The 23,506-nt window shown below is 45.8% G+C and overlaps 1 protein-coding gene across 4 annotated transcripts in view; it reads left to right on the forward strand.

The window, feature by feature from the left end:
• The window catches only part of Tp53bp1 (tumor protein p53 binding protein 1), a 71,184-nt gene that overhangs the window by 38,964 nt on the left and 8,714 nt on the right, over positions 1 to 23,506 (forward strand). For 3 of the 4 annotated variants that reach the window (XM_057781962.1, XM_057781960.1, XM_057781961.1), the window contains 9 exons: positions 4,301 to 4,358; positions 6,691 to 6,783; positions 12,281 to 12,770; positions 14,744 to 14,896; positions 18,251 to 18,522; positions 19,116 to 19,265; positions 19,498 to 19,928; positions 22,217 to 22,408; positions 22,767 to 22,985. In XM_057781962.1, the coding sequence (XP_057637945.1) occupies positions 4,301 to 4,358; positions 6,691 to 6,783; positions 12,281 to 12,770; positions 14,744 to 14,896; positions 18,251 to 18,522; positions 19,116 to 19,265; positions 19,498 to 19,928; positions 22,217 to 22,408; positions 22,767 to 22,985 (2,058 nt within the window). The remainder of the gene's footprint in view (positions 1 to 4,300; positions 4,359 to 6,690; positions 6,784 to 12,280; positions 12,771 to 14,743; positions 14,897 to 18,250; positions 18,523 to 19,115; positions 19,266 to 19,497; positions 19,929 to 22,216; positions 22,409 to 22,766; positions 22,986 to 23,506) is intronic. The other variant, XM_057781963.1, reaches the window with a different exon arrangement.

Here is a 23,506-nt window from a genome sequence, read left to right on the forward strand (position 1 = left end):
TGACACCTCAGGGTCTCAGAAACACCTGTAATTCAAGATCCATAGGGACTGACACCTCAGGGTCTCAGAAACACCTGTAATTCCAGACCCCCAGGATCTGACACCTTAGGGTCTCAGAAACACCTGCAATTCCAGATCCCCAGGATCTGACACCTCTGGCCTCTGCTCCACCTGTGCTCACAGCTGCACACATCACATCTCCATATATGTAAGTGATTTAAATAAAAGTTGAAGGTAAGAACTGTAGGATCAGGGATTTACGTCATACATTAATGCTGACACTTTTCCAAATGACATGCTGTTGAAGCCCATGTGGGTCCAACACAGATTCCCTAACTGGACTGGAACGGAGTTGCGAGGAATAATCAGACGCAGCTTACACAGTCATCCTTCAAGGGCAAGATCTCTCTCGAAGATCTCCTCGTTTATTCTCCGGACACCTTATATATCATCACATAAATTGAGCGGGGGAAAACACATTAGGCTGTCTCCTAGGCAACCAGGTGAATGGGCTTTTGTCACGTCCGCATGTACCTGTATGCTAGCTGTCACGTAGGCCATGAATTAGCATCTCTATAAGACATCCTCCAAATTACAAAGGAAGGAAGCACCAAACCTCCTAACTCTTAAGTCATCAGCTTCAGCCAGCATCTCTTCTCAGGTGATCTACATTTATAACAAAAGAAATTAGGAGCTGTACATCCTTGCTATTGTTACGCAGAGACAGCTTGTCTGCAGAGCTACGTGATCAGCTCAGACTGGGCCTATGGCTTTTATGCCTGGCTGCTACACCATAGAGAAATATGGGCCTACACATGCAAGTTGTTCAGTGTGGTTAGAGGAAAAAGATGGCATTGGATCCCTGGAGTTTGTATTAGAGATGATTGTGAGCTATCATGTGGGTGCTGGGAGTCAGATTTGGGTCCTCTGAAAGAACAAGTGCTGAGATCTTCACTCCCCACCCCAATAGAATTCTTATAAAAGAGTTCGTAAAGAAACAGGGAGGGAAGCTTTGACAGTAGGATTAAGCTGGAAGCCAGTGAGGAGAAAAGTTACAAGAAAATAACAGTGTAGGTGGCGGGAGCTGAGGGCCAGAGGGATATGTCAGAAAATGCTGGTTTGAGGGCTGTGGGTTGGTGCCCGGGAGCGGGAGACCCATTTCCATGTAGTGGGTGGAGTGGGAACTGTACTGGAGGTAACTGAGGGGGAATGGGGCCAAGTGGAGACAGCAGACACTCCACTGTTGGAAAGTGTATGGGAAAGGAGAAGAAATTACCACAAGCCAGAGAAAACGGAGGACTGATGAGGCCTGGGAAGGTTATATCTGACAGGGAGACTGTAAAACAGGGAGGTCCAGTGAGATTGCCGCAGATAAAGGCACCTGTCGCCAACCCTGACAACCTGAGTTCCGTCCCTAGGACCCATGTGGACAGAACGGACTCCAGAGTTGTCCTCTGACCGCCACGCGCATGCTGTGACATGACGACATAGAAATGTAGTTAAATTGCTTTTTAAAAGTGAGGGATAGAAGCTGGGTAGTAGCGGTACACGCCTTTAATCCCAGCACTCAGGCAGAGGCAGGCACATTTCCGAGTTCGAGGCCAGCTCGATCTACAGAGTAAGAAACAGGACAGCCAAGGGCTACCCAGAGAAACCCTGTCTTGAAAAACAGCAGCAACAACAGCAAAAAGAGAGGGATGGGTTAAAGATGAAGGGAGGGATGGGGTAAAGAAGATGAAATTCCTGAAGGAGTTGGGAAGGACAGTTTAAAGACCTGATAGGTTTGGGCTGTGTTAGGGGCCTTCGTGAGACGTTTCAGCTGGTGAATCTGAGCTCGTGTACAAGCACACCTGTGCAGCCTCACCTTGCAGGTGAGGGACGCTAGCATGAGCGCCATCAGTTTCACAGTCGCACGAATATGGTGGTCTGGAGCTAGGCGCTGGCATTCTGGTTCTAAAACTGTAATTCTGTTTTGTTGCTCGGGGTATAATGTGCATTGTATTAGTAAATTGTCAGATGCTGTTTGAGCTCACTGGGAAGCTGTTTCAGGAAGTGGAGCCACCCCTCCCCCAGTGCAGCTCCAAGCATGCTTATATCATGTGTCTTCTAAACCCCAGTCCTGGGGCAGGCGGGCACCCTAAGTCTGTAACGGGGAATGGAAAACAGCAAGCAGCTAAGGGTGTTACAAACATTGTAGCCTAGGAATAGGTGGAAGGCAAGTGTGCCATTGCTCACCCCAGGGTATAAAAGTGCCCCAGTGGGGAGAAGAGGCAAGCTCTTTATGGAGAGGATGTGTGTTCTGCCCAGAGCGCTCTCAGTGGGGACCCTAGCTAGCTGCCCAGCAGGACTGTCCTGGTTGATTTCTGCTGGATGCTTTCAGCACTTGATTGGATGATGTTTTTCTGTCTGCTGCTGTTCACTGTTTTTATTTTGCTTGCTGTATCTTTAATAAACTTACTCATAGACCAGACTATCTCCAGACCAGACAGAACACAGGGCTTATGGATTTGAACTTAAGACTGTCAACGGGAATTAAAGTATTACATGATTTCACCCTCATTGTTGTCTCTGAGATTAAATAAGGACTTATCAAGAGAGATGCTGATGGTGGCATTCGGGATACTGGAACAGGAAGATTTAGCTGAGAAGGTAGGGGAGGGAGGAGGAGAGGATGCATGGGAACATGTTAGCCCTGATTTGTATCTGGGAGGACCGAGTTGGAGCTAAAAGTAAGGTTGATCGGCTGGTCGGTGAGTAGCACTTCCCTTTTCTTTTGTGCCTACCAGCAAGGTGGTGCCAGACCCTGGTCACAGTCAGTGACATTTCATCTTGCAGCAGCTTGTCAAGTTGGTCTTGCTTTTTCTGTTACAGCTGAGGAAACTGTGATTCAGAATGACAAAGCGTTTTACCCCTCGGCTGCCCAGGCTCACTCAGGAGCCTGACTCTAACTGCCTTTCTTTTCTTGAAGAAGGCTCTGACTATTGAACTTGACAGACTGTTGAACAAGTGTTCAACAAATATTTGAAATATTTGAAAATATTTGAAAACATTTAAAAGTTATTTTTTTTCTGGGACTGGAATAAGTTGCAAATGAAGAGAGCATATTTCAGTCCTTTGACAGTGACCCCTAAGAGAATACCGTGCTCCTCTAGTTTAACCCTTTGACAGTGACCCCTAAGAGAATACCGTGCTCCTCTGAGTTTAACCCTTTGACAGCGGCCCCTTAAGAGAATACTGTGTCCTCTGCTGGCTCTTTTGTCCTGTCCTGAAAAACATTTTTTAACTTATTTTATGTACATGAATATTTTGTATGCACGTGCACCATGCCATGTTTTTGCCTGGAGCCTGTGAAGGTCAGAAGAGGACATCAGAGCCCCTGAGGCTGGAGTGATAGGTGGTTGTGAGCTACCATGTGGGTGCTGGGAACTGAACCCAGTTCTGGAAGAGCAGCCAGTGCTCTTTAAGCCTTTCAGCAAGGTCTTGGGTACCTTGGTACATGTGAGTGTTTCTAAAATGAACTGTTGAATTTATACATTAACTTAAGTATTTTTCTATACATTTTGTTATTTATTATTTATTGAGAGATAGAGTTTTACTGTGTAGTCCAGGCTGTCCTAGAATTACTGTGTAGCACAGGCTGGCCTAGTATTACTGTGTAGTCCAGGCTGTCCTAGAATTACCATGTAGTCCAGGCTGGCCTGGAATTACTGTGTAGTCCAGTCTGGCCTTGAACTTGAGATCTTTCTGCTTGAACCTCCTCAATGTTGACATTGCAAGAATGTGTCATGCTACACTTGGCTTGTCACATAGTTTACTCAGGGTTTTTTGTTTTGTTTTGTTTCTTTTTAAAATAAAGTTTTAGCACTGCTTGGTGGCACACACCTTTAATCCCACCTCTTGGGAGGTAGAGGCAGGTGGATCTCGGTAACTTTGAGGCCAGCCTGGTCTACATAGGAGAGACTTTGTCTCAAAAAAATTCTTTCTAACTTTTTTTAGAAAATGTTCTTGGTTTTCTTTTGTATTTTCTCACGTGAATTTTAAATTTCTTGTATGGGGAGGTGAGTTGTGATTCAGGTGGTTTAATTTGCACTTAAGACATTATAGATTGCAGTTCTGGCCAAGCAGCCATGTTTTCTACAGGAAGTCTGAAGGAGATGAGAAAGCAGGTCCTCTCTGCTGATCGCAGGCTTCCTTTGTTCTGTTTTTCCTTGTCGCTGATGCAGTGAGAGAGGCTTTAGATTTGGCACTAACTGAATTCTGCTTCTCTTTCCTTTCTCTCCTTGCTTTTGTTTTTGTCCAGAGCCTGCTACTGCTGAGAGAAAAAATGGATCTACTGCTGTTGCTGAGCCTGTTGCCAGGTAACCAGGGCTCGTTGTTATTTAGAGGCATTTAAATACAAAGGTCCGGCTTAAAGAGAAGAAGATGATTTAGCAACCCATGAAAACACTCAAAACCCAGCATGAAGGAGTCAGCAATGCGTTGAATTGTAGGTTTTATTAGTCATTTTAAGTCTAACAAAACTTGCTATCCTTAATGTTAAAACTGTCTGGTAGTTTTCCCACCATTCATGTGAGTGGCCTTTTTATTTTTCTGTGGATAGCAGACGTGAGAAGACAGAGGACAAAGGAGATGGCTCTAGACACATTGTTCTTCTGTGTTCTGTATTCGGCTACAGCCTCAGGACATTGTGCCTTTCCTTGCCAAATTAACTACTATGTTGAGCTGGTTTTGCTTTGTCACGGTTGCTGCAGTGCTCTCAGTGGAGTATGCTGGGATGCATAGGTGTTGGTGTGAAGCTTTGCCATCTGGTGGCTGTGAGAACAGGAGTGTTTGATTTGCCTCTGGCGTGAGTCATCCCAACATGAAGCCCTAGCGAGCAGCTGGTGACAGAACAGGTGAAGATCTCAAGTCAGCTCAGGCAGGCTCTGTGAGTAAGCCGCCTGGGTGCCAAGGTGCTGAGGGCTGACGGAGACAGCTGGATGTGTGTCCCGCTTAAGTGGGTTCTGCCTTGCCAGTGGTTGCCATTTTTGAGTGAGCTTGCTGGGCTTGTCTGAGTGTGAGGGCTTTTATTTAATCCTGTACTATGATAAATGAGAAAAGAATTCAAGCTGAGTATTGCCAAATCTTTAATAAATTGAAGGGAATTTTTAAGTTTTTAAAAAGGTAAAGTGCCTGCTGACTAAATTTGACCCTTTATGGGTTTCTGAACTTTTGGGGGGGATATTGTGAGGGAAGATGATAGCAAAGGTTGGTGGGTCATGGAAAAGACGGAAGTTGTTGGTGTTGCCATGAAGCACTATTTCTGTGCAAATATCTGTGCTGAAGGAATCCGCGTGTTAAAATTTTTCACCTTGAGTTCATCATACAAAGTCATTTAAGGGGGCTGGAGAGATGGCTCAGAGGTCCAGCGACACATGGTGGCTCACAGCCATCTGTAATGAGATCTGGTACCCTCTTCTGGCCTGCAGGCATACATGCAGACAGAACATTGTATACATAGTAAAATCTTTTCTTTAAAAAGTCATTATAGGCAATGGAGACTTAGCTCAGTGGTTAAGAGCATTGTATACTCTTTTAGAGAACTTGGGTTCTATTCCCAGCCCTCATGGCAGCTTACAAATGTCTGTAACTCTAGTCCTAGAGGTCAGATGCCTCTTCTGGCCTCTCTGACCATGCACATGGTGCACAGACACACATTCAGGCAAAACACCCACGTAGACTAAATGGTAAAATTAAATGAAAACAAATGTTAAAAAAAGAAGTTGTTAAAATAAGATTTGTTTTGTAAATGATTGTTACATCTCCATTCAGAATACTTAGTTTTTAATTGTTTGGCTGTGGGGAGACTACAGGGCAGGCCAGGGCAGAGAGTAGTGTGATATGGACAACAATGCTTAAGTGGCCAGTCTTCACTGATTATAAAATCTTGGAGTACTGCCTTCTACCAGTGGGTTATTTTGAAGATGATTCCAGCTTCATATCATTTTATATAACTATTTCGATGCTAACTCTAAAAGATTAGGATTCTTATTTTACAATTAACCATACTGTTACCATACTTTTGAAACCAGGTAGTGTCCTTAGTGCCATAAAGTATTTGGTGTTTCCGTTCCCCTGCTTTGTAATATTTTCTAGTTAGAATCAGGATCCCCAGTCTGTGAATCACACCCCATACGTTTAGTTTTGTTTGCTTTTGAAATCACAGCATCTGTTCTTTTTTGTTCCTTTTCCAAATTCTCTCCTAAAGGAACCAGTTTGTCCTATTGATTTCTGCATTTGGATTTTTCTCTTTGCATCCTTTTAGTATTTAATAAGTCTCTTTCTACTTTTCCTCCAATGACCTCGCTGAAGGTTTTTTATGTGTATTGGTGTTTTGTCTGTGCACCACATGTGCACCTGGCCTCCCTGGAGCCCAGCAGAGGGCGTCAGAGCCCCTGGAACTGGAGGTAGAGATGGTGTGAGCTTCCACTTGGGTCCTCTAGAGGAGCAAACTGCAGAAACATCTTTTAAGTCCCTGCACTTAAAAGTTTCTTACTGTGTTAACTTGAGCATATCAAGAGTTGGCTTTTGAGGAGTAATAATGGATTGGAGGTTGGGATGTAGAGGAACTCTCTGTCTAAAGACGGTGACCTCCAGAGCTACTTTCCATGTGAAACTAGCAAACTGTATTGCTTTAATTTGTAATTTTAGTCCCCAGAAGACCATGCCTGTGTTTAGCTGTATCTGTGACGCTGGGCAAGAGAGTGAGGCCCTGAGTGAAGATCCTCCCTCTGCACCCATCAGGTAAACATTTTCTTTCTCCTTTTCTGAGACAAGGTTTCTTTGCATAGTCCTGGCTGTATTTGAGCTTGCAGAGATCCGCCTGCCTCTGCATCCTGACGGATGGGATTAAAGGAGTGTGCTACTACGCATGACTTAGTTTCAGCTGCATTGATTGATGTAATTAATTCCACTTCATGGTATTAATTGCCTCTGTTTTGTGAAGTTGGCTATTTATTTATTTATGGCTAGATTATATTGTTGTATTTTTATTTGCTTGTTTGTTATTTATGACTAGATTGTATTGTTTTATGTTGTTTGGCCAGGCTGGTCTCAGGTATCTGGGTTTAAGCATTGCTCTTGCTTCAGCTTCCTGAGTAGGTGGGGCCTGCAGGTGCACGACACTGCACCTCACACCAAACTTTTTATTTTTTTAAAGATATTGATTCGTGTGTGTGTGTTTATTTGAGTTTGTGCACACACATGCGTGTGTGTGCATGCATGCATGTCTTAGTCACTTTCCTATTTTTTCTTTTATTATTTTTAAAAATTTAATTATTTTAATAATTATTCATATGTAGCCGTCACTGGTCTGGAACTTGCTATGTAGACCAGGCTGTCATTGAACTCAAAGAGATCTTCTGCCTCTGTCTCCTCAGTGCTGGAATAAAGGTGTGTACCACCAAGCCTGGCCTCTTTCTTTTATTTTTAATGTATGCATGTGTCCGAGGGTGCAGTGCTCATGGAGGTCCAAGGTACTGAGTGTCGCTGGAGCTGGAGCTCAGGTGGCTGTGAGCTGACTGAGGAGGAGGGTGCTGAACTTGGATCCTCTCCAGGAGCGGCGTCTCACCCTTAACTCGTGTGTCATCTCCCAGTCCCCTCCCTATTCTTCTCAGACCGTGTCTCTCACTGAACCTGGAGCTCACAGATTGGCTAGACTTGCTGACCATGTTTCCATCAGTTCCCTTCCCTAAGTGCAGGGATTAGTGACACAGGCTTGTCAACCAAAATGAAGTGTTTATGACTACAATTTTAGCATTACTCATTTGTCTTGTGCTCATAGGTGAGTGAGAAGTACCAAATATTTGATACTGCTAATACTGTAATGACTTAGCCTCCACTCCCACCCCCTACCGCTTGACTTTTTCTCTTTTCTTTTCTTTTCTTTTCTTTTCTTTTCTTTTCTTTTCGAGACAGGGTGTCTCACTATGTAGCCTTGGCTAGCCTGGAACTTGTTGTGTAGACTCTGTAGACCATGCTGGTCTCAAGCTCACATAGATTCATCTGTCCCTGCGGAACTGAAGGTATGCCCCACCACGCCTGGCCCATCACTTTTGATCTTTAAAGGATCAGCAGTTCTAGCCTGGATGTGGTGGTGCACGCCTTTAATCCCAGCACTCGGGAGGCAGAGGCAGGCGGATTTCTGTGAGTTTGATAGAGTTCTATAGAGTGAGTTCCAGGACAACCGAATTGTTTCAGAGAAACTCTGTCTTGATAAACAGAAAACAAAATCAGCAGTTCTGGCTGGGCATAGTGGTGCACGCATTTAATCCCAGCACTCAAGAGGCAGAAAAAACAGTTTCCAAACAAAATAGAAATTTGCTTTAGAAGTCAAATCCTGTTCAGAGTCTCTGCCCTGAGTAGTTTCTGGGGTGTCTCAGTTTCTACCACTGTTGTAGTCTTGGGAGCTTATGAACCACAGAAATTTCTTAATGTTCGTGGGGTCAGGCCATCCCATAATCTTAGATAAAAGCTGGTAGCCTGTTGTGTGGAGAAGGCCGTTTCCTGCAAGGGAGGTCCTGGGGTTGAGTTTCCACATGCGCACTCACAGCTTCAGGGCCGTCCTACCTTCATGATGGGATAGTTCCCAAAGGCCGTTCCTTTCTCTGCCATCTCCCGGGAGGCTGGGGTCTGGGATTCCTTCTGTCATCGTGTGAGGTAAAATGTACAAGCTTGTTAAGGGTGGGAAGCAGTGGCAGCTTGTTTACTTGTGTGTTCATCCTCTTAAAGGTTAGCCATGAATGTGAAGCTCAGCTGTTTCATTGCTTTGTTTTCTGCCACTGCTGTGTGTTAGTCCACTGTGCTCAGCACCTTGACATTTTATGATCATAAATCTCAGGAAGATGTAACTGCTCCTCATGTGTTTCCTTGTGGTGTTTTCTGTCCTCTTCCTCAGCGGACCCTGTATCCTCACCCAGCCAGTGCTCCTGACAAATAGGGCTCAGGCTCTGTTAACCAAGATGCCCCTCTTAGGTAGAAGGCTGTTAGGTCTATCGCCTGGTAGTACACGGTGCTGGGTGACAGAAACCTGCGAAACCTGTGTTCTTCTTTACTCATGACCCGGGCAGGGGCAGCCCTAGCAAGCTCATGGCCACCTAGGCAGATTCAGCTGCTATGAATAGCGCGCCAAGCTTTGTTTTTCTCTGGCTGAAACTCGTGGTAAGAATACAGCCTGGTTTCCAAGTGTCTGATAACTGTGATGTAACCTTCAAGAACTGGGGCACTGTTGGTTCAGAGTGGATTTTTTTGTTTTTTTTTTGTTTTTTAAAAGAAAATAGACTTTAGAAAGTTTCAAGCCAACCTAAAACTCAGCTGGGTAGCCCAGGAAGGCCTTAAAGTCGCAACAATCCTCCTGCCTCAAGCTTCCTGAGAGCAGGAATTACAGGCGTGGCCCCCACACTTGGGTTATTTCTCCTTTGTTCTGGCTATTTACATGTGATGAAGCCTGAAAATACCTCCATTTATGTTTACGTAATATGGCAGTAGCTTCCTGATTTTTGTAGTTTATTGATTTATAGAATATCCATTCTTTTGTTCAAAGTTAGCCTTTGTCATAGTTAGCTTCAGATGTCAGCCTGACACAAACCTGTGTCACCTGGGAAGGGGAAGCCTCAGCTGAAGGACTTTCCTGATTAAACTGGCCTGTGGCCACATCTGTGAGGCCTTTTCTTAATTGTGCTTAAATGGTCCTGCTCACTGTGGGTGCTGACGTCTCTAGGCAGGTGGGCCTGGGTGGTATAAGAAAGGTGACTGAGCACCCCAGAGGAAGCCAAGCCAGTAAGAAGCAAGCACTCCCCCAGGTCTCTGCTTCGGTTCCTGCCTCCAGGTCCTGCCGTGAGTCCCTGGCCTGGCTTCCCTGAGACGGACTGAATCTGTAAGGCAGATAAATCCCTTCCTTCCCCCAAGTTGCTTTTGGTGGGTGTTTTGTCACAGCCGCAGAGGCCGAGCTAAGACAGCCTGTATCCTTTGGAGCTTGAGGGTTAGCATTCAGATATCCAGATACGACAGGTTATGTGCAGCCTGCTGAGGGCTAGCCTGGGTCTGTTTATTTCTTTCTTTTTGAAAGGTTTCTCTGTGTAGCCCTGGCTATCCTGGAACTCACTCTGTAGACCAGGCTGGCCTCAAACTCAGAGATCCCCGTGCCTTCTGAGTGCTGGGATTAAAGATGTGCACCACCACCGGCTTTAGCGTGGTTTCTTACTCTAGAGAACTGTTAGCATTTAAGATCTCCAGTTGCTTTGGGTACTGTGGTATTTGGCTTATAGGCAACATGCGGGTAATGCGGAAAGGATGCGTAAGTCAGCACAGTGTGCTGGCTATTGTTCTGTCAGTGCCACATAAACCTGAACGTCTGTTGTGAGGAGGGACTCTCACTGAGGAGTTGTCTCCATTAGAGAGCCGCGGCATGTCTGTGGCAGCACTTTCTTGGTTAGTGATTTATGTGGAAGGCTCACTCGCTGTGGGCGGTGTCACTCCTGAACAGGAGGTCTTGGGTCTACAAGAAACCAGACATAGGAAGCAAGCTAGTAAGCATCATTTCTTCTTTGGTCTCGGCTTTGGTTTCTCTTCCCAGGTTTCTGTTCTGCGTTCCTGTCCTGGCTTCCCTTGAAGATGGGTGGTAGCTTGTAGGCCACATAAACTTTCTCCTCCCCCCCATGCTTTGGTCATGGTCTTTGTCACGACAATAGAAGCCTAATTAAGACACACTGGTTCTGGGGCTGGAGTGGTGGCTCAGAGAGGTTAAGAGCACTGACTGTTCTTCCAGAGGTCCTGAGTTCAATTCTCAGCAACCACATGGTGCCATCTGTAATGATATCTGGTGCCCTCTTCTGGCCTGTAGGCATACATGCAGAATACTGTATACATAACTAGTAGATAAATCTTAAAAAAAAAAAAAAAAGAAAGAAAGAAAAAGGACACACAGGCTCCCAGATGGAAAGACTGATAATGAAGGGCTGGGCCGTATCTTAAGCACTCCCTTACAGTTCTGCTCAAGTGGTCAGGTATAGATAGATATTGATAGGGAGCCCAGCACTGAAGAACTGAACATGTACTGTGACCACCAGATGACCTTTGACCTGGGAAGACCAGACTGTTACCTGCAACCTTTCTTTGAAGATTGTATTTCTTCTAAATTCAGCAGAGGGCAGACCTCATGCATCGTCATAGGAGTTAGTAAAGAATGTTAGAACCATTCATCAATCCAAATGAGACTTCAGGACGAATTGCTTTCTTTTCTTTTCTTTCTTTTTCTTTTCTTTCTCACAGTCTCATTATATATCCCTGGCTGTCTTGGAACTTGGGATGTAGACCAGGCTGGGCTGCAACTCACAGTGATCTGCCTGCCTTTGAATCCTGAGTGGAGTGATTAAATGTCCTTTCTGGAGCTTTGTAAGAATTTTGTATCTTGTTACCAGTCTCATTTTCTTGTGTGTTTTTAGAGTTTACTTGGCTCGTTTTCCTGTTGTTGATGAGACCATAGCTGGAAGAAACTATGAGGAAAGGTGGTTCATTTTGACCCACAGTTGTGCTTAAAGATTAAGCGCCAGGTGGTGGTGGCACATACCTTTAATCTCAACACTCTGGAGGCAGAGGAAGGTGGCCAGCCTGGTCTACAGAGTGAATTTCAGGACAGCCAGGGCTACACAGAGAAACCCTGTCTCCAAAAACAGAAAAAGAAAAAAAGATTAAGGGACTGCATCCGGTGATGCCTTTCTCAGTGGTGGACTTCCAAGATAATACAGGACATACAGAGTAAGAGAGAGGCCGTGTGTCTCTTTCTTTTGAGACAGGGTCTTACTATACAGCCCTGACTGACCTGAGATTCTCTAGTCAATCAGGGTGGCCTTGAAACCCTAGAGCTCCACCTGCTTTTGCCCCCGACTGCTGGGATTAAAGGTGTGTGCTACCGTACCGCAGATCCGCCTTTTTTATGAAGCCGCCAGTGTTCATTCATTAGTGCCCTACCCTGTGACTTTGTCAGATCTTAATGACCTCCCAGAGGTCTACCTCTAGAATACTGTACACAGTTGAATTTAGCATTTATTTTTTATCTCATGTATGGGAGTTACTTCATTTTTATTGTTTTATGTTTGAGAGAGTATTGCATTGTAGACCTCCCTAGTTGTCCGATGATGCTCAGCCTGCTGGTTGCTGGGATGATAGATGTGTGCCACCGTATTGCTCAGAGAACTAAGCTGCATCCAGACCATGCTACAGAATGTCCTTGTTTCATTTTCAGGGCAAATGAAATGCTCCATTTTCCAAGTGTTCAAGAAGAGGACAAAGAAAAACTGGATGGTGCCTCTAAGCTCAGGCAGAGTGAGCAGTCTGTAAGGCCCACTGGGCCAGTCCAGGATGCTGCTGCTTCGGAGGACTCTGCATCGCCTGTTTCCCAGCAGAGAGCCACCCAGGGGTCATTCAGCCCTCAGGGAGAAGTTATGGAAACAGACCTGCTAGGAGGACTGAGTGCTCACCAGGAAACACCGTGTAAGGTCTTGTTGGAAAGGCCTGCCCAGAGTAACGTAGGAATCCAGACCATGGACCATTCCCTGAGTGCCCCAGAAACTGTTTCAGCAGCAACCCAGACTGTGAAGAGCGTATGTGAGCAGGGCACCAGTACCGTGGACCAGAACTCTGGGAAACAAGATGCCACTGTGCAGACCGAGCGGGGCAGTGGTGAGAAGCAGAGCAGCGCTCCTGTGGACGACACCGAGTCCCTCCACAGCCAGGTGCGCACACAGCGGGGCTCGGAGCCAGCCGCAGACTCCACGTGCTCTGTGGGCCTCAGTCCAGTAACAATCTTATGGGTGTGTGTGTGTGTGTGCGTGTGAGCATGTGTGTTACTGTGTTGTATGCCATGTGGGTGCAGGTGCCCATGAGGACGGAATAAGATGTCGGATCCTCTGGAACTGGTGCTACCATGTGAGTGCTGGGAGTCAAACCTACCTTCTCTGCAAGAGAACTCATTGCTAAGCTGTCTCTCCAGCACCAACACCCCCATACCCCCATTTAAAATTTATTTTATTTTAAAATTTCTCTGTGTGTGTGTGTGTGTGTGAGAGAGAGAGAGAGAGAGAGAGAGAGAGAGAGAGAGAGAGAGAATGAATGTGCACATTAGTGCAAGTGACGGAGTCCCACAAAGGGTGCTGTATCCAATGACTTAGGGCATTTCTGAGTCTCCCAGTGTGGGTGTTGGGAACTGAACTCCTGTTCTCTTCAAGAGTATATACTCTTCACAGCTGAGCCATCTCTCTAGCTCCTACCTAGTGGTTGTTCTGGGTGTTATTTCAGCAACCACCTTTGATAGCTGTTACTGTCGTGTAATACAGAATGAAAAAATGCATTTAAGAAATAGTTTCTCCTGCTAAGAAAGGTGTTAGGGCCTGGAGAGATGGCCCAGCAGGTTGAGGTCTTACAGAGGACCTGATTGGGTTCAGGTCTCAGCATCCATGCTGGGCAACTCACCACTGACTTGCTCATGACGGCTAGCTTAACCTTTCTTACAGAATCAAACTATCAGCACGGGGGTGTCACCACCCGCAATGGGCTGAGCCTTTCCATTATCAATCACCAAGAAAATGTCCTAGAGCCAGATCTTATTTACAGAATTCCCCTCTCCCTCCAAGATAGCATTTCTTTGTGTAACAGCCCTAGCTGTCCTGGGACTAGCTCTTGTGGGTCAGGCTGGTCTTGAACTCACAGAGATCCGCCTGCCTCTGCCTCAGTGCTAGGATTAAAGGCGTGCGCCACCACCACCCGGCTCTATGGAGGCATTTTATTAACTGAGGATCCTTTGTACCAGATTACTCTCGCTTGTGTTAAGTTGATTTAAAACCAGGCAGTACATATTAGTGAGGAGGCAAAGGCAAGTGGATCTCTGGGAGTGAGCCCAGCCTGTTCGCATAGGGAAACCGCATGTCTAAACAAAGTAACAAAACCCCAATCTATTCATGGGAACAGATTAAGAGTTTCTGGGTTTTTTGGGTTTTTTTTGACACAGGGTTTCACTGCCCTGGAACTCTCTCTGTAGACCAGGATTTGGCTGGGCAATGGTGGCACATGTCTTAAATCCCAGCACTTACTTGAGAGGCAGAGGTAGGCGGATCTCTGAATTCAAGACCAGAGTGAGTTCTAGGACAGCTAGGACTATTACACAGAGAAACCCTGTCTCAAAAAAACAAAACAAGAAAGCGTTTTGTATTTAACCTCTGGAGAAGCAATGAAATTTTTCTGTTAATGAACTGGTTTTCACTGATGGGTTAAGAGGTGATTCCGGTCTTCTCTAAGGATTAAAGAGCACCTGCTTTTTAGGTCAAGCACTGTTGTCATGAGAATTAGAAGGATTAGCTGGGTGTGGTGGCATACACTTATCAGAGGCTGAGGCAGGAGGATCAGGAGTTGGAGAAAGCAGCTTGGGGTACATAGTTGAAGGTAAGTCTGAACTATACAAAGAAACAACAGAAAATCTAAATGATTACAATCTAAAAATAATGTGTTAGATACTATGACTGAGCTTTATTGTATGGATCAAGCCAGACCGCCACAGACTTCTCCAGCCTCAGCCTCACTGGAAATAAATGGAATAAGTATCATGTCCGGTTCATGAGTTCTCTGAACAGCGTTCATTCGACAGTTTAGCTTGAGAGCCGTGCCTGCCTTCCGCTCTGCTGCTTCTCTTACTGTGCCCTCTCTCTTGTTGTAGGGAGAAGAAGAATTTGAAATGCCCCAGCCTCCACATGGCCATGTCTTACATCGTCACATGAGGACGATCCGTGAAGTCCGCACGCTTGTCACCCGTGTCATCACAGATGTTTACTACGTGGACGGGACAGAAGTGGAAAGGAAAGTCACCGAGGTAACACCTGGGTCTGCCTGTTTCCTCCTCCTCCAGTCCCCTTTGCCCACCCTTCTTTCCCTTCGCTCCTCTTCTTCCTTTCCTTTCCCTCTTCCCTTTCTCAGCCTGTCACTCCTTTCCTGTGCTGCCAGGTGTAGTGATATTTCATTTATATTTTAATAAATGAAGCTTTCCTGAAGATCAGAGTTAAACAGATCCACTGGTCAGCCTCACAGACAGGCAGTGGTGACACACTGTAGCCACACTAGTTTGCCATAGAAACTGGGCAGTAATGGTGCACGCCAGCACTAGAGAGGAATATAAAACGGGAGGAGACAGGTCTCAGCTCAGTCTCATTCTGAGATTCCTGGAGGCAGGATTGCCATTTCAGACTGAGGTAGAGAGGTAAGAACCAATGGCTGGCTGTTTTGCTTTTCTGACCTTTGAGTTGAACTCCAATTTCTTTCTCTGGGTTTTTTATTAATTGTGCTACAGCTAGGCACTGACATTGTTTTCCTTCAATTCTTTCTTTCTTTTTAATTTTTTGCTTTTGAGACGGGGTCTTTTTACATAACCCTGGCTGTCCTGAAACTCCCTATGTAGGCCAGGCTGGCTTCACACTCACAGAGATCCACCTGCTTCTTCCTCCTCAGTACTGGGATTAAAGGCATGAGCTACCACCTCCCCAAGACTCTTTCTTTCCTCCCTCCCTCTCTTTCTTTTCTGTTTCTGTTTTTGTTTTTGTTTTTTGAGACAGGGTTCTTCTGTATGTATATCCCTGACTTGCTATGCTGAAACTTCTTTGTAGACCAGGCTGGCCTTGGACTCAGGAGATCCGCCTGCCTCTGCCCGAGTGCTGGGATTAAAGGTGTGTGCCACCACTGCCAACCTGGTTTGTTTCTTTAGAAAAGGCTTTGCTTGGGGTTAGAGAGATGGCTCAGAGGTTAAGAGCATTGCCTGCTCTTCCAAAAGGTCCTGAGTTCAATTCCCAGCAACCACATGGTGGTTCACAACCATCTGTAATGGGGTCTGGTGCCCTCTTCTGGCCTACAGGCATACACACAGACAGAATATTGTATACATAATAAATAAATAAATAAATAAATAAATAAATAAATAAATATTTTAAAAAACGGTTTTGCTTGTGTAGCTCAGATCTCTTAACTTCCAATGTAGCTGGTCTTGAACTTCAGATGTTTCTGTCTCCATCTTAGTTTGTGTTAATGACAAATGTAGGGCCACCTGTGCGTGAGGGGAGCACTCTACCAGCTGAGCTACACCTTGGATTCTTTTCATTTTAACATGTATGTAGTATGTGTATTTGTGGGGGGGTGTGTAAAGTCGCCCATATGTGGATCAGAGGGCAGCTTTATCAACTTTCTCCTTGCGTCATGTGGTTCTTGGTCGTTAGGCATCTGAGGAGCCATCTTGCTATCTCTCCTTGCCCTCTCCTCAACCATGGATTCTTAAAGGAGAAATTTTCCAGAAGGGAGAAATAGAAGTGTGCTATTTGCTTACCTTACATAACTGTGTGGTGGTTGTCGTTGTGGAGAGACTGGACTTGGCTGAGAGGAGCCTTCCTTCTCCATGCTGCGTCAGTTAGCACAGTTAGCACAGTTGGAATGTTTACCTGTGTAAACTTCTGGATCATGTGTGCCCATTTCCCTATGTTGTGCCTGTCAGGGTGTTGTCTTAGTCCCAGATCCCTTTCCTTCCCACGCTCCGGGTCTCACCAGCTCCTGCTGAATTGAGCTCTGGCGCCCGAGTGCGCATATAAATTGAAGCCGGTTTCACATTCTTGTGGTTTGTGTGTATTGAAAATTCTTTGTTATTATTAATTTTTTTGGAAACAGGTTTTCATTATATAACTTTTACTGTTTTGGAACTTAGCATGTAGACCAGGCTGGCTTTGAACTCACAGAGATCCATCTGCCTCTCCTTCTTGGTGCTGGAATTAAAGGTGTGTGCCACCACACTCAGCATGTACTTCCATTAGAATGTGTGCCCCCTCTACCCATGTTGGATGGAGCACAGACTGTGAAGGGACCAGTTTCAGCTCAGGTACCCCAAGACCAAGTTCTTAGCCCAAAAGAGATTTGCCCAGAGGGACAAATCCAGGGAATAAGAGACAAAGAGAGGAGATAGAAGGAAAAGGACCAAGGGAAAGGGGGAAGGGATATCTGTCCTGCAGGACAAAGGATTGCCTCTGAATAGAGAGGAGAAAGACAAGGCCCATAGGCACATGGCGGTTTTTAAAGGTAAAGAAAAAAAAGGAGAAACCCCATGTTAGGATGAGGTGTTTAATTTTGATTGGGCATGTTAGTTAGGACAACCAAAGGAGGCTTTTGATAGCTGGACCTTGGTCATCAGCCTCAGGAGAAAGGAGTGGCCAAAAAGGAATCGGCCTTGGTGGCTAGCTTTCACAATGTAATCTGTTTTTAACAAGGCAGAGTGGATGGGGGGAAGGGCAAGGCCGCCAGAGCCTGTTTACCATGCTGGGGCTACCAAGAGTCCCTCAGTTTGGAAATTTGACTTTACCACTGAGCTGCACCCACAGCTCCAATAATGTTTTCTGTCTTCATTTTTCCAAACACTAATTTTTGTCTATTTTTGCAAATAATTTTTTTTCCCTGGTCTTTTTTTTTTTTTTTTTTGATATACAGGATCTATCTGTGTAGCCTTGGATGTCCTGGAACTCACTCTGTAGACCAGGTTAGCACTGAACTCAGAGATCCTCTTGTCTCTGTCTCTCAATTGTGGGGATTAAAGGCATGTGCCAGCACCACCTAGCTCCTTGGTCACTTATTAAAGGTATTATAAAGAACTGTTGTTAATGATGCCCCCAGAACAGCTCCTGGCCACTCCTTAGCTCTCTTCTCTCTGACAGGGAAATGGCTTCTGTCCCTGGGTTAAAACCCTTACTATAGTAGTCAACACTTGTGAGCTTGCTCAATGAAAAGACTTTGCCTTCACATGCCATATAAAGGTTTCTTTCTTAATTTTTTTTTTGCTACATGTAATGGGTGCTAAATGTTTAGTTCAGTAGCTTTGGACAAGTTTTTTAAAAATTATTTACTTAATTAAATAAATTAATTTTGAGGCAGGGTCTCACTGTGTAGGCCTGGCTGGCCTGAAATTTGCTCTGTAGACCAGCTGGTCTCAGTCTCACAGCCCCCCGCCTCTCCTTTCAAGCACTAGGATTAAAGGTGTGTGCGCCATACCTGGCTATGCTTTGAAAATTTTAATGTAGCCATGACTCAACACAGATACCTGGCTGAAGTGAGGTTTCCTGCAGTCTCTAGGATTTCTCAGCCATCACTTAGCTTTGTGTTATTGTGGCTTCTTCTAGCTTCCCTGTCTGCTTCTTCCCTGCAGGAGACTGAAGAACCAATTGTGGAATGTCAGGAGTGTGAGACAGAAGTTTCCCCTTCCCAGACGGGAGGGTCCTCTGGGGACTTGGGGGACATCAGCTCCTTTTCCTCCAAGGCCTCCAGCTCACACCACACATCAAGCGGGACAAGTCTCTCAGCCATGCACAGCAGTGGCAGCTCAGGGCGAGGAGCCGGGCCGCTCAAAGGGAAGAACAGCGGAACAGAAGCTGCCGATTTTGCCTTACCCAGTTCCCGAGGAGGGCCAGGAAAACTGAGGTGCATACAGGGTCTGCAGAGAGACCCCGCAGGGGCAGGGTTACTAACCTTTGAATATCACAGCAGAAGAAGAAATGGGATAAATCCATGCCTCTTCCTTCCTGTCTGGGGCTGCTGGGAGAGGAGCCGCGTGAGCAGAGAAGCCCCTTAGGGGATGTTGGGAATGCTGGATACGTGTTCCTGCCATTCCTATATTCTGCAACTTATCCCTATTTTGGTTGGGAATATAGGATGTTTGGAATGGGCCCCCATTGTGCTGTATCTCCTTGGTTTTTGGTCTGCTCTATGGGTATCCAGAGCCTGCAGTAGAGGAGAAGGCAGGGCAGAAATGGGTATGGCATCTTAAATAGCAGCAGCAGGAAACTATGTCAGGAGGGAATAGACTTTTATACAGGAAGGGGTCCTTTTATCCCATCCCCCTTGCTCCCTGGCTGAGGTTTGCTGATTGGTGTTGATGGGTGTGAGCCAGCTTCCTTTTGCCCTGGAGGAGTTGCACACGTGGCCTGGCATATATAGTTGGAAGGTCCTGGGGAGATGGTAAAGGATGCATTCCTTAGCAGCTGCTGTCAAACTAACCTGTGTTCATTCTCTAGTCCTAGAAAAGGGATCAGTCAGACAGGGGCACCAGTGTGTGAGGAAGATGGTGATGCAGGCCTTGGCATCAGACAGGGAGGGAAGGCTCCAGTCACGCCTCGTGGGCGTGGTCGAAGGGGCCGCCCACCTTCTCGGACCACTGGAACCAGGTACCTGGGTAGTGCTGAAAATAAGGGGGAGTAGAGAGAAGAGGAGACTAGAGAGTACATGGGGTTCCAGAGGGAGAGGAAGGGCCCACACTGACTGAGTGAGGTCCCTGAGATTGGGCTCGTGCCTGTGATAGGATTGATAAAGAACGGGTTGAAGAGACCTATAGGGAAAAAGTGGGTTTGGTAGACAGGTCCTTTCTTGGTCTCACTTACTTCTCTCATCTGTCTTTAGAGAAACAGTTGTGTCTGGTCCTTTGGGCATAGAAGACATTTCACCTAACATGTCACCAGATGACAAGTCCTTCACCCGAATTATGCCCCGTGTGCCAGATTCTGCCAAACGAATGGATGCAGGTTCTGGTGCTTTGCGCCGGAGTGATTCTCCAGAGATTCCTTTTCAGGCTGCTACTGCTTCTTCTGATGGCTTGGATGCCTCATCTCCAGGAAACAGCTTTGTAGGGCTCCGCGTTGTGGCCAAGTGGTCATCCAATGGCTACTTTTACTCTGGGAAAATCACACGAGATGTTGGAGCTGGGAAGTACAAGCTGCTCTTTGATGATGGGTATGAGTGTGATGTGTTGGGGAAAGACATTCTCCTGTGTGACCCCATACCCCTGGACACTGAAGTGACAGCCCTCTCAGAAGATGAGTATTTCAGTGCAGGTAATAAAGCAAGCAGAGTCCCTATTGATGTGCTGTGCCTATTGCCTATTGTCCACCCTGCCAGCAGTGACCAAGACATTCTTCCCTGGCCTTGCTGTTTTTCTGGATCTCTCAAGTCAGAGATTCCACCCTGATACATTGGTTACCTTTGCTATTGACTTTTTTGTTCATAGCTTGGCTTTCAGTAAACATATTTTGAATAATTATAGAATGAAAGAAAAATTTCCCAAGTACAGAATGATGTTAGGAAGGAGGATTCCTGTGTCCTCCGCACCCAGTGTTCCCTTTCCAAAGTATTCAAAATTAGTCTATGTCAGAGCCAAGAAGTCAATCTTGATTCCTTACCATTAACTAAACTCCAGACTTTATTTAGGTGTTACCATCTTTTCTATAATGTCCTTCTTCTGTTTCAGGATCCAGTCAAGGACACCATATTACATTTAGTCATCATGTTTCGTTTGGTCTCCTCTGGTTTGTGGCAATTTCTGTCTTTTGTTTTTCCATGACCTTGACAGTTTTGAGGAATAATGGGTATTTTATAGTGTCTCTCAAATCAGATCTGTTTTCTCATTCGACTAGAGTTCCGATTTTATTTTTATTTTACCATAAGGAATGTCATAGAGGTGAAATGCCCCTCCTATCATCTGTGGGGCAGAGGGAGGTATGTGATGTCACATCCCATCACTAGTGACGTGATAAGGTGGTGCTTCCCAGGTCTCGCCACGCCAACATTAGTGTTTTCCCCTTTCAGTATTCTGTCTCCTTTCACTTCCGGCGTTTTAGTTCACTGCCTGCATTGGAAAGAATTCGGCTGGAGACTGTGCCACTCCACTGAGATAGTTCAGCAGGAAGATGTAGCTCAGCATCCTGTGTGTCTGTTACCAGAAGATGGTCTTATGTCACGTCACTGCCTTTCTTTTTTAGTAGCCAGTGTTGGTAATGGTTAGGGGTTTGTGTGTGCTTTTAATTCTGAGAATATAGTCCTTCCTTAACTAATTTTAAGGATTCCTATTGTGTTGACTGTTATTTAGAAAGATCCTTTCTGGATATTGTGTTGACCATGAGTTGGGATAGAATGCTTTTCTGTTGGAATCTCCAGGCCCCCTTGTTTCAGTATTTGTGGAACCACTTTCCCTTTAACACTAGATAACACCAAGTTGTGTGGCAGTTAGGAGTACTGCACGGACTGATGTATACATATGTTATCCATATGTATAACTGCATCTGGCTTTGAGTATAAAGTCATTGTAGTAGAGGCTCACATGTGGCCCTTTCAAGGTAGTTTTGTTTCAGTAGTAAATGTACGTTAGGAATGGGGATTCGGCACCCCACTCATGGAGGCTGTCTCTCTGTCTGTGCCCAGTGTCGCACCACACAGCTCCCAGCTGCAGGAGCTCTTCCTCAGGCTTTTTGGCCTTGGGCTTTTGCCAATTTTAGGTGGTCTTCCTGACCTAGTCTGGTGATAAATTTAACCTAGGAGACGAGTATAGGAAGTGATTGTGAGGCGCAGCAGAACTAGGGCCTGCCCCTCTTCCCTGCTTCTCCCGGTAGGAAGCTAGATCCTAGCCCTTATGCAAGACAAGCTAATGGAGAATAAGGTGCGCCTTTCTGTTCATGGATGGAAAGTATCAAGAGTAATGCGCCATTTTTATGTTGTGTGAGATAATATATGTTGTTTATTAGTTGATAGAGAGGAAGGAGTGTTTTGTTTAATAGAATTGGAAATAGCTCTTGCCCAGTTATCATATAACAGACCCAGTCCTAAGCTCAGATTGAGTTCTAACTCCGTTTCCTTTTATGCCCTGCACCCTGCTCCTAACAGTCATGCACAGTTGTGAATCGGGGCAGAGTTTATTTTCTCCTTTCTTTGCTCTCTCTCTGTCCTGACTCTGGTGCACAGTAGAGACGCCTGTACATATGGTCTCTCAGGACTGTCATTTTTCACCTGGAATTCATTCTTCAAAGAAACCACAATGGAAAGTTTAGAAGTTGCTACAAGATTGTTAAGAAACCATGCCATTCACTTCAGGGGTTCCATTTGAGCCACCAACAACCCTAAGTCCAGCACTGGGAATCTTTAGTATGTAACTAAAGGCTGCTTTCTCTCAAACCTTGTCTAATCCTGTGTAGTAAACCATTTGGAATGAACAGCTAAGACTCCGTAAAAGCCTGGTTTAGTTCACTGTTGTTGGCTCTCTGCATCCCCTACCTCAGATCTGCTTTTGTAGAGCCTTTTTGAGAGGGTGCTAAGCAGTCTACAATTATGGTATCTTTTATGCCATCCCCAGGAGTGGTCAAAGGACACAGGAAGGAGTCTGGGGAGCTGTACTACAGCATTGAAAAAGAAGGCCAAAGGAAGTGGTATAAGCGAATGGCAGTCATCCTGTCCTTGGAGCAAGGAAACAGACTAAGAGAGCAATATGGGCTTGGCCCATATGAAGCCGTCACACCCCTCACGAAAGCAGCAGATATCAGCTTAGGTAAGACCTTCCTGAGCAGCTGCTAGCGGGGCCATACTTGGCTTAGAGAAGGGAGGACAGTTTCTAGAGTAGTCAGGAACGGTTGCCTGGCCTATCCTTGTGGTTTATTGGATGATGATGGTTGTCGTTTTCTAGAACTATTGCTACACTTGTTTCCTTCCAAGTGCCAGATGAGAAGTCTCTAGGGCTTTTCTGGCCTTCCTAGTTCTACAGGGGAGCAGACATAACTTACTTATGGCAGGGATTGGAACATTAAAGAGACTTCCTGACTGTGGGAGGAGGCAAAGAGCACAGTGCTATCTATGTCAGATTTGAGTTGAGACCATGGGTTCTTACCAACCTTTGGCTTATTCATCAGACAATTTGGTGGAAGGAAAGCGGAAACGGCGCAGTAACATCAGCTCTCCAGCCACCCCCACTGCCTCCAGCAGCAGCAGCACCACAACGCCCACCCGTAAAACCACAGAGAGTCCCCGTGCTTCCACGGGAGCTCAGTCAGGCAAAAGGAAACTCATCACTTCTGAAGAGGAACGGTCCCCTGCTAAGCGAGGTCGCAAGTCTGCCACTGTGAAACCTGGTAAGATGGGAGCACAGTACATGGATGTTCTATGATGGTCAGACTGGCATCCACAAGCCGACAGGTGATACTACATTTTTACCTTCTGTTCAGAGCCCAGCAGTGTAGACAGGAGGACAAAACTTGATCACAAACGTTCCTGTGTGGGCTCTTTGGGGGAATACAAGTATGATAGTTTAAGCAGACTCAAAATGGGTGAAATTCCTCGTCCTTAGGTCTTGCGCTCTGTCTGTGCCATCTTCCACTACTCTTGTGTTCAGGCTGTCTCAAGTTTCCTACTGAAAGGTTGTACATCAGCCCGAACCTCCACTCTCCTCCACCCACCCCTTCTAAGTCACTTCCTTTCAGTATGAAGAAAATTCAGCCATGTGTTCATTGTCTGCCATGACCTAGACCTGGCTGTCGTGGCTTCTGTAGGTAGAGGTAAAGTCCTGCCGTTGTTGGGTAGGGCTTTCTCAGGCTGGCACATTCATTTCCATGTTCCCTTGCCCTAGCACCATATTTTTTACCCCTTTGAGTTG

This window comes from Chionomys nivalis, chromosome 9 (assembly GCF_950005125.1).
Source record: "Chionomys nivalis chromosome 9, mChiNiv1.1, whole genome shotgun sequence".
In the NCBI taxonomy this organism is placed as follows: Eukaryota; Metazoa; Chordata; class Mammalia; order Rodentia; family Cricetidae; genus Chionomys; species Chionomys nivalis.